At 45.2% G+C, this 17,201-nt stretch overlaps 1 protein-coding gene across 16 annotated transcripts in view; it reads left to right on the forward strand.

Moving 5' to 3' along the window:
- The window catches only part of PTK2 (protein tyrosine kinase 2), a 473,957-nt gene that overhangs the window by 110,437 nt on the left and 346,319 nt on the right, over positions 1-17,201 (forward strand). For all 16 annotated transcript variants that reach the window (XM_089654639.1, XM_089654641.1, XM_089654642.1 and 13 more), the window contains exon 2: positions 5,340-5,566. In XM_089654639.1, the coding sequence (XP_089510765.1) occupies positions 5,372-5,566 (195 nt within the window). In that variant the 5' untranslated portion in view covers positions 5,340-5,371. The remainder of the gene's footprint in view (positions 1-5,339; positions 5,567-17,201) is intronic.

Below are 17,201 nucleotides of genomic sequence, written 5' to 3' on the forward strand. Positions count from 1 at the left end.
TTTTGGTAAGGAGACAGGAAGTGAAAGGGAATCTCCCCAAAGTGACACACATAGAGAAAAAAACTGACAGGGGTTGTTTCTCCCTTACCTTATCCAAAATGACTAAAAAGGAAGCTTTACCTTTAGTTCTACTTTAGCAGAGAGCCTGAGGATTATGCCTGTTTATGTATGGGTGTCGGAGGGTCCATTGTTGGAATAAATTACCTCGTGTATATGTAATAACTTGTGTTTTTTTGATACAACAAAATGCAGGATATCATAGACAGGCTTTTGCACCACTTAGGTTTCCAAATACTTACTCCAATAACCAAAAAGTACAGGAGTCATGCTTTTCCATGACTAGTTACAGTATGTGCAAGTTTGGCCCCCAAAGTCCATTTATTTGACTAGTGTGATTGATCTGTTGCTTGGGCTTGCTTCAGCTCTTTGTACCCTGGTCCACTGTAAAAGGTAGGTGCTTGGGCACCGGAGCACTTTGGTCTCTGGCAGAGGTGTCGTAAGTGTGCCCGGGCCTAGCACCGTGTGAGTGCAGGACAGCATGGGAATGGGGAAAGCCTTGCTTGGGCACAGTACAAGGTGACTGCATACTGAGAGCATGCCTTCAAAATTAGTTTATACATGCATTTAAATAATAACCGCTTCCTGACCGCCCTATAGCAGAAATACTGCTACAGGGCAGCATGGGTGTGCAAAATCACACATATATACTTTTTGCATTTCCGGGTACGGGGCGTACACTCTAACCGCGCCGCCATTCGCGGCTGTAAATCGCCAGGTCCCAGCTGGTGATTACTCTCCGGCTCCCGGTGATTCTCGAGGATCTCCGATGGGGAGGAGAACTGTTTTGTTTGCTAACAGTTCTCCTCCCTGTCATCTCGGGCACACTGCTTTGGATCCAAAGCAGTGGGATTAAAGTGAGGCACACAGACACCACCCCCTAGTAAACCACTCCCAGTACACAGTTAACCCTTTGATCGCCTCTCATGTTAACCCCTTCCTGCCCCGTGCCATTAGTACAGTGTCAGTGGTCAGTGCTTTTTTTTTTTTTTTTTTTAGTTCCCCCCACCCCAGTGTCAGAATGTCTGCCACAGTCCCGCTACAAGTTGTTGATTGCCGCCATCACTAGTTAAAAAAAAGAAAAAAAAAAGAAAAAAAGAAATCACAGTATATATACCGCCAAAGTTATTGTAAACCCAATAACTTTCATGTAAACCAATTAATTTACATGTACTGGGATTTTTATAAGCAAAGACATGAAGCAAAATACATTTTGACGTAAGTTTATGATGAAATTTGATTTTTTTAAATCTTTTTACTGGACGTGTTAATAGCAGAAAGTCAAAAATGTGTTTTTTTTTCTCTTAATTGGCGGTCTTTTTTTTTTCTTTTCTTTATTATAGCACAAAAAATAAAAACCGCACAAGAGATAAAATACTACCTAAAGAAAGCTCAATTTATGGGAAAAAAAGGGACATACATTTAATTTGGGTTTATGGTGGTTGGGTTTATGATGAAATTTTTATTTTTTTTTTACATTTTTTTTACTGGACATGTTAATAGTAAAAAGTCAAAAATATTGTTTTTTTTTGCTCTTAATTGGCGGTCTTTTTTTTCTTTTCTTTATTATAGCACAAAAGATAAAAACTGCACAGGCGATAAAATACCACTGAAAGAAAGCTCAATTTGTGGGGAAAAAAAGGATGTAAATTGAATTTGGGTTTGGTGTTGCATGACCGTGCAATTGTCAGTTATAGTAATGCAGTGCCTTATCACAAAAAATTGCCTATTCAAGAAGGGGGGTAAATCCTCAGGAGGGCAAGGGGTAAAAAAAAAAGTTACCTGACTATATAACATAACGGCGTAGTGCCTGCCTAGAGACTTCTATCCGAGTAGCAGAAGAACAAGGCACACACAGGTCTCTGGCTTCACTTCAGAATGAGTGGAACGTGTTTTTGATTTGTAGACTCTTGTCACCATAAATCTGCTCATGGAGTTTTTGTCTTTATGGTGAACACTTGACATGGCTGCTTATAATCTTTTTTTTTTTTTTTTTTTTCTTTTTCAAATTGAAGTGAACGTAGCACATTTAAAATGCAGCAAAACAAAGCTGCATGTTAGAAAGCCGGGCTCTGGATGAGCGTTAGATAAAATAAATATGTATCTTTTTTAGTGAGGCCCGACCACTTCTCTTTAAAGATGACTTCCAGGCGGATATTTTTACAGCTTGGACCATTGTAGCTATGTATATACCCAGGGGCGGACTGAACATTTGGAAACCCGGGCACTGCCCGAGGGCCCGGGGTCAGTAGGGGGCCCCATGAGATGCCCCTGGTACCTTTTTCATAGGCTTTTTTGAGTTTGGGCAAGGACACAGGGGCCCCATGATCCAGTATTGTCCGAGGGGCCCCCATGAGTTGTCGGTCCGCCCCTCTATATACCATACCTAGATTGTAAGCTCGAAAGAGCAGGGCCCTCGATCCCCTCATGTTTTGCATTGTATTGGTATTGTTCTGTCACATGTTCTGTCCCCCTTTGTAATGTACAGCGCTGAGCGAACCATTGGCGCTTTATAAATACTGTATAATAATAATAATACCTGGGGGTTTCCTGTAGAAGCAGAAAATCACTAAAGTGCACACCGCTACTCCAGTGATCTCCACTAGTTTCTGTGTCCTGTGGCTGCCCTGCTGCACTGTGACCACAGGAGGTCTGCTCGGCATGGTTGGTATTCAGAGATTACTTTGCAGTATTGCAATGAATGCAAAGCATTCTCTGATTGGATGAGGTGGAGAGGTGGGGCGGAGACATCAGGCTCTCCACTTCATCCTATCAGAGAATGCTTTGCATCCATTGAGAAAATTCAAACCACCAAGCTGGATCAATGTAACTACGTACAAATATCTATACCTAGAATTCTACCAGGCATTTGCAAGCTGAATTTGGAGGTTAAGTGGGGGGGGGGGGGTGTAGTCATGGTTCCTCCTGTACAATGACTAGGGGGGGGGACATGTGGGCACCATGTGGACTTGCTTTCAGACACACCTTCGTTGTAGTGTTATGTTATGTGGCACTTTAAATATCAGTGACAATTTCAGTTGTGTCTGTGATCATCCGCTTACAAATGTATAAAAGTGTTACCATACAATATAATATGAAATTGTATCCGGATCATTCTACCCAGCTCTGCTACCATGCGTGCTTGTTGTTATGACGGACTTGCTTGTAGCGTGCTTGTTGTTATGACGGACTTGCTTGTAGCGTGCTTGTTGTTATGACGGACTTGCTTGTAGCGTGCTTGTGTTCATGATGGAATGACTTTAGAACACTGTGTGGTCGTGTCTCCGTTGTACAACATTCTTTTCTTTGTCGGAGGTCAGATCACTGTAAACTGAAAATAATGACATTGATTCTCCTGTTCAGCTATGGTATTCCTTCAAGTACAACTCTGAACATATATACCATATTTTTCGCTTCATAAGACGCACTTTTTTTCCCCCTCAAAAAATGGCGGAAAATATCTGTGCTTATGGAGCGGCCGGCCCGGTATTCCCGCCGCCGCCGTGTTAGAATACCTGGCCGGCCGCTCGACTCTTCTGTGCAGCAGAACCTGCTCCTCAATCCAGCGCTGTCCTCACAGTCTTCTCTCCCTGGCGCCAGCATCTTTAGTGTGGGCACCCGGCTGTGATAGCTTGCGACTTCACAGCTGGGTGCCCACAGGTCATTCCCTGTACTATGGTCTTCCCCTGTACTGTGTCCGCAGTCTCTGGTCATCTCCTGTAGTATGTCCGCAGTCTCTGGTCATCTCCTGTAGTATGTCCGCAGTCTCTGGTCGTCTCCTGTAGTATGTCCGCAGTCTCTGGTCGTCTCCTGTAGTATGTCCGCAGTCTCTGGTCGTCTCCTATAGTATGTCCGCAGTCTCTGGTCGTCTCCTATAGTATGTCCGCAGTCTCTGGTCGTCTCCTGTACTGTGTCCGCAGTCTCTGGTCGTCCGCTGTACTATGTCCGCAGTCTCTGGTCTTCCCCTGTACTATGTCCGCAGTCTCTGGTCATCTCCTGTACTGTGTCCACAGTCTCTGGTCGTCCCCTGTACTATGCCCGCAGTCTCTGGTCGTCCCCTGTACTATGTCCGCAGTCTCTGGTCGTCCCCTGTCCTATGTCCGCAGTCTCTGGTCGTCCCCTGTACTATGTCCGCAGTCTCTGGTCGTCCCCTGTACTATGTCCGCAGTCTCTGGTCATCTCCTGTACTGTGTCCGCAGTCTCTGGTCATCTCCTGTACTGTGTCCGCAGTCTCTGGTCATCTCCTGTACTGTGTCCGCAGTCTCTGGTCATCTCATTTACTGTGTCCGCAGTCTCTGGTCGTCTCCTGTAGTATGTCCGCAGTCTCTGGTCGTCTCCTGTAGTATGTCCGCAGTCTCTGGTCGTCTCCTGTAGTATGTCCGCAGTCTCTGGTCGTCTCCTGTAGTATGTCCGCAGTCTCTGGTCGTCTCCTGTAGTATGTCCGCAGTCTCTGGTCGTCTCCTGTAGTATGTCCGCAGTCTCTGGTCGTCTCCTGTAGTATGTCCGCAGTCTCTGGTCGTCTCCTGTAGTATGTCCGCAGTCTCTGGTCGTCTCCTGTACTGTGTCCGCAGTCTCTAGTCGTCTCCTGTACTGTGTCCGCAGTCTCTGGTCGTCTCCTGTACTATGTCCGCAGTCTCTGGTCGTCTCCTGTACTGTGTCCGCAGTCTCTGGTCGTCTCCTGTACTATGTCCGCAGTCTCTGGTCGTCTCCTGTACTATGTCCGCAGTCTCTGGTCGTCTCCTGTACTATGTTCGCAGTCTCTGGTCATCTCCTGTACTATGTCCGCAGTCTCTGGTCGTCTCCTGTACTATGTTTGCAGTCCATTGTTCGGAATATTTTTTTTCTGGCTTTCCTCCTCCTAAAACCTAGTAGCGTCTTATGGAGCAAAAAATACGATCACTATCATCCTATAGTTTCCTTGTGTGTTAGTGCTAAGTAGGCTTACAGGAGGTACATAAATCAAGGTAGGTGGTGATGATGTCCTCAGAGGAGCTAGGGGCCATTGCAGAAGTGAGGACCAAATTGAATGTTAGCAGACCAGGGCTATGATGTGTGGAATGGAATGGAGGTAAGTGCGGGGACATGGACTTATTGATACCTTCTGGAAGGAACGCTAAGAAGCCGAATTGTAAAGTCTTCACTGAAATGAGACATGCTAAGTTACTTCAAAGAGTTTTATAATTTTTTTGCATTGCTTGTGTTGGTGCTTGCTGGCCTATAAATCTATACATAGTGATTATTCATTGGCTCCCCTAATAGCCGTTTTTTGTCTTTCCTTGCAGAATATGATAGACACCTAGCATCTAACAAGACTATGGCTGCGGCTTACCTGGATCCCAACCTGAATCATGCACCCAGCTCAAACGCCAAGTCCCGCCTGAGCACCGGCATGGAACGCTCACCGGGTGCCATCGAGCGAGTGCTCAAAGTCTTCCATTACTTTGAAGCCAACAGTGAGCCAGCGACATGGGCCAGCAACATCCGGCACGGAGACGCTACAGACGTCAGGGTGGGTGTGGTCTCCTCTGGAACTACAGAACTCTAGTCTAAACACAGATCTTTCTATGTGACATGTTTCATCTGTGAAGAAAATCTAGTAACAATATTTGTAATAGGTTTTTGGAGTTCCCAACACCAATGGGACTCCAAAGTCGTGCAGCTTTGAAGTCCGAATATGCTGTGCAACTTTATTGCAACTTGCTGCCACTCAGTGCTACTTCAACAATACATGTCAATGCAGGTCGCAATTTAGTCGCACAAAAATAGCACAGGAACCTTTTTTGGAGTTGCAGCAATTAGAATGGGGCCATTGAAAGACATGGGATGTGACTTGTCATGCTACTTCAAAGCCGCAAGTCGCATGACAAGTTACATTGGTGTGAACCAGAGCTTAAAGTGTATTTCTGCTTTATATTTGTTACCCATTCCCATAGCATAGCCTAAAAAAATATATATACTGTATTTGCCGGCGTATAAGACGACTTTTTGACCCTTGAAAATCTTCTCAAAAGTCGGGGGTCGTCTTATACGCCGGTACACATGTTAGGGGGGCTGCGGCATTAAGTACAGGGGTTTGCAGGGGCTGATGTCTCTTACCTGGATCCAGTCCCACGACGATCCGGTCCAGGAAGCGCGGCGTCTCCTTCAGTTCGGCCACTGGATGTTCGTGCGGCTGCTCGGCTCCGCCTCCTCACCGGTGATTGGCCGCCAGAACTGTAGCTCAGGAAAGGCACACAGGCGGCCAATCACCGGCGAGGGGGCGGAGCCGAGCGGCCCCGCGAAAATTGAGTGCCGGAGCAGCAGGTAAGTGTGCTGTGTAGAGGTGCTGCTGCAACCACATATGCTGGCTGCAGCAGCACCATACGAGAACAGGGTCAGCAAGTCTCAGTGGGAGGAATAGTGCCCCATCATTGGTGTCACTGATACCAATGATGGGGCACTATTCCTCCCACTGATACCAACGATGGGGCACTATTCCTCCCACTGACACCAACGATGGGGCACTATTCCTCCCCCCCACTGACAACAACGATGGGGCACTATTCCACCCCCCACTGACACCAATGATGGGGCACTATTCCACCCCTCACTGACACCAATGATGGGACACCATTCCTCCCACTGACATCAATGATGGGGCACTATTCCTCCTACTGACACCAATGATGGGGCACTATTCCTGCCACTGATACCAATGATGGGGCACCATTCCTGCCACTGATACCAATGATGGGGCACCTATTCCTGCCACTGATACCAATGATGGGGCACTATTCCTCCCACTGATACCAATGATGGGGCACTATTCCTTCCACTGATACCAATGATGGGGCACTATTCCTCCCACTGATACCAATGATGGGGCACTATTCCTGCCACTGATACCAATGATGGGGCACTATTCCTCCCACTGATACCAATGAAGGGGCACTATTCCTCCCACTGACACCAATGATGGAGCACTATTCCTCCACTGATACTAATGATGGGGCACTATTCCTGCCACTAATGCCAATGATGGGGCACTATTCCTGCCACTAATACCAATGATGGGGCACTATTCCTCCCACTGATACCAATGATGGGGCACTATTCCTCCCACTGATACCAATGATGGGGCACTATTCCTTCCACTGATACCAATGATGGGGCACTATTCCTCCCACTGACACCAATGATGGGGCACTATTCCTCCCACTGACATCAATGATGGGGCACTATTCCTCCCACTGGTGTGCATTGGAAGAGGGGTAGTCTTATACATTACATTGAGTTTATATAGCGCCAAAGGGTTTGCTCAGCGCTGTACAATAGAGGGGGGGACAATACATGAAACATTACAGCAGCTACGAACAGCACACGAGGGGTAAGAGGGCCCTACTCTTTCGAGCTTACAATCTGGGAGGGAGGGGGTAGTGGTACAGGAGGAAGTGGCTGTGGGGGATGGAGTGGTAGGAGGAATGAAGGAGAGCAGCAGTTAGGTGAGGGTGGGGTAGGCTTCCCTGAAGAGGTGGGTTTTCAGGGAGCGCCTGAAGGTGAGGAGGGAAGGTGACAGTCTGATGGATTGGGGTAGTGAGTTCCAGAGGATGGGGGAGGACCTGGAGAAGTCTTGCAGACGTGCGTGTGAGGAGGAGACCAGGGAGCAAGATAGAAGGAGGTCCTGTAAAGAGCGAAGGGTACGGGTAGGGTGGTACTTGGGAATCAGGTTGGTGAGGTAGTTAGGGGCAGTGTTGTGAATGGCTTTGTAGGTCAGAGTGAGTAGTTTGAATTTGATGCGTTGGGCGATAGGGAGCCAGTGGAGGGAGAGGCAGAGGGGGGTGGCAGAGGTGGAGCGGCTGGTGAGGTGGATGAGTCTGGCAGCTGAGTTCAGGATGGTCTGAAGCGGGGAGAGCCTGCACTGGGGTAGGCCGGTGAGGAGGGAGTTGCAGTAGTCAAGGCGTGAGATAATCAGGGAGTGCACAAGTAGTTTAGCGGTGTCTGGGGTAAGGAAGGTGCGTATTTTGGCGATATTGCGGAGGTGGAGCCTGCATGTGTTTGTCAGTGATTTGACATGAGGTTGGAAGGAGAGGTTAGAGTCCAGAATGACCCCAAGGACTTTGGCTTGCGGGGCGGGATTGATGGTGGTGATGTTAGTAGTGATGGATAGGATGGGGGGGGGGGGGGAGTATAGCCCAAACACTACATTTTAGCAGGAAAAGTAGGGGGGTCGTCTTATACGCCCAGTCGTCTTATACGCCGGCAAATACGGTATATATATATATATATATATATATATATATATATTGCAGCTTCTCCTTTTAGATGTTCTATTCTGGACCCTCCAACAGGGAAAAAAATGCTACTTAGCTCTATTTGTTTATCAGGGTGCTGGGCAGATTTGTCATAAATAGCCTTGTCTTTACTGTGCAGGCAGATCTTCATTATCATTTATATGTAGATTTGAATGCTGTCTGTCCTAACAAAGGGTTAAAGATTTAGGAGCTTGGTTTTTTGCATTATATGTTAATGAGGACAGATTTGGGACAGACTCACTCTGACATTGTTTAAAAAAAAAAAAAAAACACCTTCCAGTCAGCCATGACATCTTGTCCTGAGAAATATCTAAAAAAAAAAAAAATAAAATGTCTAGGCATGCCATGTGTATGGGAACACATAAGATACCTGTAGTGGGGATTTCTGAGATTTAAATGCAAAAGTGGAAATACGCGTTAATGCAGACATTCTGGTCTGTGTGTGTGTTTTTCCCCACCTTGAATTACCGCTGTGCTGTAATATACAGGCATACCTCAGTTTGCGAACGCCCGGTTAACGTAATTTTCTGTTTACGAATGAAAATAATGCCTCGGTTTACAAATTTTTTTCGCAATACGAAGTCAGTTTCCCCAGGATGGATTGTGCCTGGGAGGTTTATCGCGCCGGCCCTGTGCCTTTAAAGTGCACTTTATAAAGCGTTTTGAACAGAGAAAACTTTTTTAACTTTTTTCTGACCTCCGGAACGGATTAATTGGTCTAATTTCTTTTTAATCATGTCCCTGTACAGTATTTATGCCTTTAAAGTGCACTTTGTAAAGAGTTTTGAACAGATAAAATACTTTTTTTTTTTTTTTCTTCTTTACTTTTTTCTGACCTCCGGAACGGATTAACTGGTTTTCAATGCATTCCTATGGGAAACCGCATTTTTGGTTTACAAATTTTTTGCAATGCGAAACATCCTGGAGAACGCATTAAATTCGTAAACCAAGGTACGCCTGTACTGTAGTAGCATTAACTACATGCAGTATGTGGTGTTGTGTTCCAGTACAGGTGACTTCCAGTCTACTGCCAGAATAAACTGAGTCAGGCTGAGTGCTTCACAGTTCAAGAGAAGCCTTGTATTTTTATTAAGGAATACAATTCTTTATGCATGTTGTAGTAGAGCACGGGTGTCAAACTGGCGGCCCTCCAGCTTTTGCGAAACTACAAATACCGTGAGGCATTGCAAGATTGCCAGTTACAAGCATTATAATAAACAGAATGGTGCAGCGCTATTTTTATGCATACAAATAATTATAAAATCAGTGGATACAGATCAATAAACATAAACGCATATACAGTTATAAAACTTACAGGTGCGTAAGAAATGCCAGGATCTATTAGGTGATAAAAGGTACAGAAGAAAAACATGCAGTCCAATAGGACCCAAACGCGTGACTTAAACCTGTCCCTCACTGGGACCAATCCCCAATATTCAAGTGTGATATGCACAAAAAAAGAAAGTGGGTCCCTATACAGGGATATATATTGCAAACAAGTGCTCAGTGTAGCATTCACATTTTGTTATAAATCAAGTGTGAAACATAAATGTCCATATAGTACCATCATACATGCTAATGGCAAGAGTAACACAATAATTTTCTCCTTATACGGGTGCTCCAGTGTTAGTGCAAGCGGTGGGTGTAAATCCTAAACGGCCAGCATGCCCGCTCACCTTCCTGCTGCGACCCTACAAGGGAAGTGCGTCACCACGCCACATCTACTTCCTGAGGAAGTCACGAGGGCGTGACGTAACGCGTAGATGCGGTGTGGTGACGCATTTCCGGTGAGCGCCATCTTAGGACTCCAAAGTGTCTGCAGTACATCCATGTTTAGTGGTGTTAAGTGCCTGACATTTTCTACTTAAATGTGAGTTGATTGCCTGGCGATTTTATTCAATTCTACCATTAAATACAATATTGCACTATGGAGGATCTTTGTTTTGTCCTTATATGATTCCTACATGGTCTTTACGTATTGGTAAGCCTATGGTCACCTGTACATGGAAGAGGAGCTGGAAGGGAAGGCGAGACCAATAAAAGGCTGTGATATCTAACCTACCTGGAGATTGTGGGCAGGATTCAGGGAGATCCGAAAAGTGTTTTGACCATTGTAGGGTCGCAGCAGGAAGGTGAGCGGGCATGCTGGTCGTTTAGGATTTACACCCACCGCTTGCACTAACACTGGAGCACCCGTATAAGGAGAAAATTATTGTGTTACTCTTGCCATTAGCATGTATGATGGTACTATATGGACATTTATGTTTCACACTTGATTTATAACAAATGTGAATGCTACACTGAGCACTTGTTTGCAATATATATCCCTGTATAGGGACCCACTTTCTTTTTTTTGTGCATATCACACTTGAATATTGGGGATTGGTCCTAGTGAGGGACAGGTTTGGGTCCTATTGGATGGCATGTTTTTTTTCTGCACCTTTAATCACCTAATAGATCCTGGCAGGTCTTATGCACCTGTAAGTTTTATAACTGTATATGCGTTTGTTTATTGATCTGTATCCACTGATTTTATAATTATTTGTATGTGTAAAAATAGCGCTGCACCATTCTGTTTATTATAATGCATTGTCCTGATTTAGGTATAGGATAGGGTTTTGGCTGCTTATATCATTATTCCTTCACTCTCAGCAGCGCAGGAGGATCTCCACCTACTATTATCAGTTACAAGCATGACTCCCAAAGGCAGAGGCATGATGGGACTTTTTAGTTTTGCAACAGCTGGAGGGCCGCCATTTTGACACCCCTGTAGTAGAGCATGCCCAGTACACTATAAAAGGTGTTTTTTCTTAAATTACATGGAGATTATTTTATATGATGTAGCTTATCTTGATAGAGTGGGGGGAGGTCAGAACCTTTTATGTTTTTATTGCTGTTTGTCTCCTCATTTAGGAGATTCACTCTGTAATTTGTTCAGATCACCAGTGTCATGGGGAATGAAAGTTAAATTTTGAGTGGTCTTCTAATGGGTACACTTGTTCATGTGACAACTATCCAAGATAGGGTTTTCCTCAGGTTGGAAAGAAATCCCCTCACTTCCTGTTGAGTCTTTAGGATAGAAAGTGGAGAGAAATCTCCCTAACGAACCTCAGATGGCAAAAAAGAAACTGACATCAGTTACTTAACTTCAGCAAGATGTCTCCACCCAGCTCCCCATTCATAGATGCCGGTATTGCAGCTAATAGAAATACAATTTAATATATGAGTTTAGGATGGGCATATGATTGAAAGGTCCTCCCCCGTCATTCATAGAAATGGTTTCATTCATAAAAGCTGTAGTACGGCTTCTGTGAATGGAGGAACTGGGCTGAAAAGGTGGGCGTGGTCTGGCACTCTTGATGACAGCCTGTGACCGCTCCCTTAGTTCTGTTAATTCCTTGCTGAAGATTACAAGGGTGGGAGGTATCGGAGGCAGAAGATTTCTGCTAAAGGGGGGGAAGGGGGACACGTCTCGCTGACAGTAAGTAATGTCAATTGAGCTTATGCTTTTATTTTTTGAAAATTAAATTTAGTCTTTGGTCACACCGAATCCGACTTTGAAATCGTGCGACTTTACTTGAATTTGCAGTTTCAGTCTGATTTCAGTCCGACTTGGAGGACATCTGTGCAACTTCATGCACAAATGTCTATGCAAGTCGCACCTGAACTTGCCGATAGTAGTGCATGCAATATTTTCAAAATCTGTGTGACTGTGATGGAGTCGGAATCTCACCGATATGACCGCTTCCATTGCGGACAATAGGGTGTGACTTGTCATGCGATTTTTTTTTTTTTTTTTTTTTTTTTTTTGATAGAAAAATGAAAGTAAGTATTTGTCATTTCCTGTCCCTTTGATGGCTTGTAACAGTAGGACAAGAAATGAGGGGAGCAGTTGTCACTGGGACAGGAAGTCACAGACAGTAATACCCTGATAGATGTTCTAACCTTCTCCAATTTACTTTACTCTGGCTGTGTTGTCTAGGTTTATTTTCAGCAATGTCCTTGCCATTTGACACAATTAATAAGATGCGCTGGATGCCTTCCATGTCTTTTTCTGTTTAAGCTGAATTCCTGTCGGATTTTACCGCGCTGTACAGTGCTCTGTCTGAGGTCCATTGCACCCTAGGATATTTTGTAATGCACATGTTTATGGTGAAGATACCATTTACTTTGATTTGAAATACATTTATGTGAATCATTTAGTTTTCCAAAAAGATTTTGACTCTGCTCAGACAGTCTTGTTGTACAGGCCCGCCTGCCAGACAGCAGTGAGAGGTCCTGGACCTTCTGCAGAATACATTGCATAATTAAGCAATACAGTCTGGCCTGGACCCACCACAGTGTATCTGAATGGTGGAAGAGAAGCAGCACACAAACATGGCCATTCCAAAGCTATACCTTCCTGTAATCATATTCACAGTCCTAGACTGACAGCAGTATGCATAAGGGTTCCTTGAGGAATTAGCAATTTCTGCCTCTCAGGTAAGTAATCGTTGACACCAAAGATCTGTAAGGGGATAATTTTTTCCACTGATCACCAACGTAAGGACCATTCTTCCCACTGACCACCAATGTAAGGAGCATTCTTCCCACTGATCACCAATGTAAGGGACATTCTTCCCACTGATCACCAATGTAAGGACCATTCTTCCCACTGACCACCAATGTAAGGGGCATTCTTCCCACTGATCACCAATGTAAGGGACATTCTTCCCGCTGATCACCAATGTAAGGGGCATTCTTCCCACTGATCACCAATGTAAGGGACATTCTTCTCACTGATCACCAACGTAAGGGACATTCTTCCCACTGACCATCAACGTAAGGAGCATTCTTCCCACTGACCACCAATGTAAGGGACATTCTTCCCACTGATCACCAATGTAAGGGGCATTCTTCCCACTGATCACCAATGTAAGGGACATTCTTCCCACTGACCTCCAATGTAAGGGACATTCTTCCCACTGATCACCAATGTAAGGGGCATTCTTCCCACTGATCACCAATGTAAGGGACATTCTTCCCACTGATCACCAATGTAAGGGACATTCTTCCCACTGATCACCAATGTAAGGAGCATTCTTCCCACTGACCACCAACGTAAGGAGAATTCTTCCCACTGACCACCAACGTAAGGGACATTCTTCCCCTTGACCAATATAAAGGGCATTCTTCCCCCTGACCACCAATATAAGGGACATTCTTCCCATTGAGCACCAACGTTAGGAGCATTCTCCCTTCTGGCCACCAATGTAAGGACCATTCTTCCCACTGACCACCAATGTAAGGAACATTCTTCCCACTGATCACCAATGTAAGGGACATTCTTCCCACTGACCCCCAATGTAAGGGACATTCTTCCCACTGACCACCAAGGTAAGGAGCATTCTTCCCACCGACCACCAATGTAAGGGGCATTCTTCCCCCTGACCACCAATATAAGGGGCATTCTTCCCATTGACCACCAACATAAGGAGCATTTTCCCTTCTGGCCACCAGTATAAGGACCGTTCTTCCCACTGACCACCAATGTAAGGAACATTCTTCCCACTGACCCCCAATGTAAGGGACATTCTTCCCACTGATCACCAATGTAAGGGATATTCTTCCCACTGATCACCAATGTAAGGGACATTCTTCCCACTGACCTCCAATGTAAGGGACATTCTTCCCACTGATCACCAATGTAAGGAGCATTCTTTCTACTGATCACCAACATAAGGAACATTCTCCCTTCTGGCCACCAACGTAAGGAGCATTCTTCCCACTGATCACCAATGTAAGGAGCATTCTTCCCACTGACCACCAATGTAAGGAGCATTCTTCCCACTGACTAATGGAAAGGCTAATGTACATTAAGCTGCCAATCTAGTACTTATTAGCAGGGGTTCCCTGAGACCTTAAAGTTATTTAAAGAGTTCCTCCATGTTTAAAGGGTTGAGAAAGGTTGCTCGGCCCTCTTCCAGTTTGTCTTGTTGTGTAGATACTATATTGCCTGCATTTTACATACAAATATTATATCATTTTTAATTCATGCAAAACTGGATTCTGTTGTGTTTTTATTTAAAACTGTAGAAGATAAAAGAGAAGCTTCACATGTGTATGGACGGTTGTGTTGACCAATGTTTCTCAACCTTTTTTCAGTCAAGGCACCCTTTAAAATTATGGACAGTTTTGAGGCACCCCCATTCTAACATGTGAAATACTATTCTAATAGTTTTATATAACTCAGCAACATCCACACATGTAGGACACCCAACATTAGAGTTGATTTATTCTTCCAAAGCAAATATACTTTTCCACACTGGTACTGACTAGTATTCCAGTGTTTCTCTTCTCTCTCAGTTTTTCTCTATCATTGAGCTAATGTGACCCCAGCACTGATGGAGAGGGGCGGGGGAGCGTCAAACTAGGGTGCTGTGCAGGCAGCTGACATTTTCCTTATCAACTGACTTTGTCATTGGTTGTCAGAAAACCGGGGGGCTTGAAGGTCATAATGGTGCACAATGAAAACCTGTGGCTTTGTGTAACTAAAAGACAGGCTTGTTCCACCCGCTGGCTTCTATACAAGGTTTGGACAATTTTTGGACATTTTGCCAAGGCACCCCTGAAGAAACTTCAAGGCACCCCAGAGTGCCTGGGCACCCTGGTTGAGAAAGGCTGGTGTAGATTGTGACCCATTAAATGATAAAGGCAGCCAGCCAGTTCACTTAGACCTGCTTCTGTCACAGAGGAGGCCAAGGCTGAACATTGGGTCGAAATGAAAAATAACTTTTGCACAGTTCTTTCAGTCATCAGATCCATGGTCACAGCTGTATAAGTCATTGTTTATAACTTGATTCTATTCACTAGTATAGGGGTCAGTAACCATCTCTACATTAAAGCAGAACTTTTTTTTTTTTTTAGATTTATTGGTAGCAATACCACCTCTCAGATATATTACCACTGATGATGACTATCCTATGGCCAGATCACTGCTGTTTACTGTACAAGTAGTCTATTGATGCTGGATACATCACACAGCGCTGATCTTCCATTACTGCGGGTGAGAATACCGGCTCTCATACAGTGAAGGATCCTGTTGTTCAACCTGCCCTTCTACTCTCCATGTCTATTTACAGAAAGCTCTGCATTCTGTAAACAGAATACAAGGTGTTTTGTGAACAGATGAGATGAGAGGAAAGGGAGGCTGAATGATATGGTGCAGGGTATACAAGCAGTAGTGTATTTAGATTTTGTGCTGCCCTAGGCAACACAAAAAAAGTCTGCTCCCACGGACACCGACCATCATCATTTCACTACCCCCCCCCCCCCATCCCGGCGATAGAGAAAAAGACACTCCTAGTCACAGCTCCGGACATCCCCAGGAACGAGAGTCAGGCTCTACATCAAGCAGCCCGCAGCCTCTCTTGGATCCCACCTGGTTCCTATGGCAAGTGTATCCCTTCTTTCTTCTCTTCTTCTGAGGGGAGGTGCTGCCCCCCTAAAAACTGCTGCCATAGGCAAGTGCCTTGTGGTAAATATGCCCCTGTATACAAGGCATCACCAAGATTCAAGAATAAACATCTCTTGTATTTGGACCACTGTTTCACAATCTTTTTTAACATGGAAGAAACTTTGAAATAAGTTTCCGGTCTCAGGGAACCTCTGCTAATAATACCTATATCTACAGCTCACTATACATTAATGTGATGGTCATAGGGAAGAATGCTTCTTACATTTGAAGTCAGTGGGAAGAATCTCCCGTTTCAGACAGCTATAAAGATCATTGCTGTAAAAAGGAGCTGGTGTGAGAGGCAGAAATTCCCCATTGCTCAGGGAACCCCTAGTAACCCGATGAATGAATCCTGGTTGAGAGGTTGATGTAAACACATTTTTGCTTATCCCAGCATACAGATTTAGATGACGTTTTTACTAACATTAGACAATGAGGGTGCCAGTGTACAATAGTACTGACGTTGTAGTCTGACGTTGTTCTACCATTTTTACATTCATAGTTGTACTGTTGGCAAGATAAACAAATTCTATAATCATTTTTGGAGTTTAACGTGCCAATTGCAGTACAATTATAAGTACACATATTTTGATTAACAGTTGCACATACAAAACCTGTTCAGCTGCAATGCATGTACTTCATATTTAAGATCAACTCCAAATCCTGCACCTTTAGGAATGTACGGTACCGCTGTAGACTTCAGAACGCCGACTGGCATGCACCTCAGACCCGAGATCGGCTCCAGTGCATGCACTTCAGACCCGAGATCGGCTCCAGTGCATGCACTTCAGACCCGAGATCGGCTCCAGTGCATGCACTTCAGCCCTCAGATCGGCTCCAGTGCATGCACTTCAGCCCTCAGATCGGCTCCAGTGCATGCACTTCAGACCCCAGATCGGCTCCAGTGCATGCACTTCAGACTTGAGATCGGCTCCAATGTTTGCACTTCAGACCCCCAAATCGGCTCCAGCGCATGCACTTCAGACCCCCAAATCGGCTCCAGCGCATGCACTTCAGACCCGAGATCGGCTCCAGTGTGTGCACTTCAGACCCCAGATCGGCTCCAGTGCATGCACTTCAGACCCGAGATCGGCTCCAGTGCGTGCACTTCAGCCCTCAGATCGGCTCCAGTGCATGCACTTCAGACTTGAGATCGGCTCCAGTGCATGCACTTCAGACTTGAGATCGGCTCCAATGTTTGCACTTCAGACCCCCAAATCGGCTCCAGCGCATGCACTTCAGATCCGAGATTGGCTCCAGTGCGTGCACTTCAGACCCGAGATCGGCTCCAGTGCGTGCACTTCAGACCCGAGATCGGCTCCAGTGCGTGCAATTTAGACCTGAGATTGGCTCCAGTG

This window comes from Staurois parvus, unplaced genomic scaffold, assembly GCF_062004578.1.
Source record: "Staurois parvus isolate SC_StPar_1 unplaced genomic scaffold, SC_StPar_1.0 ptg000783l, whole genome shotgun sequence".
Lineage (NCBI taxonomy): Eukaryota > Metazoa > Chordata > Amphibia > Anura > Ranidae > Staurois > Staurois parvus.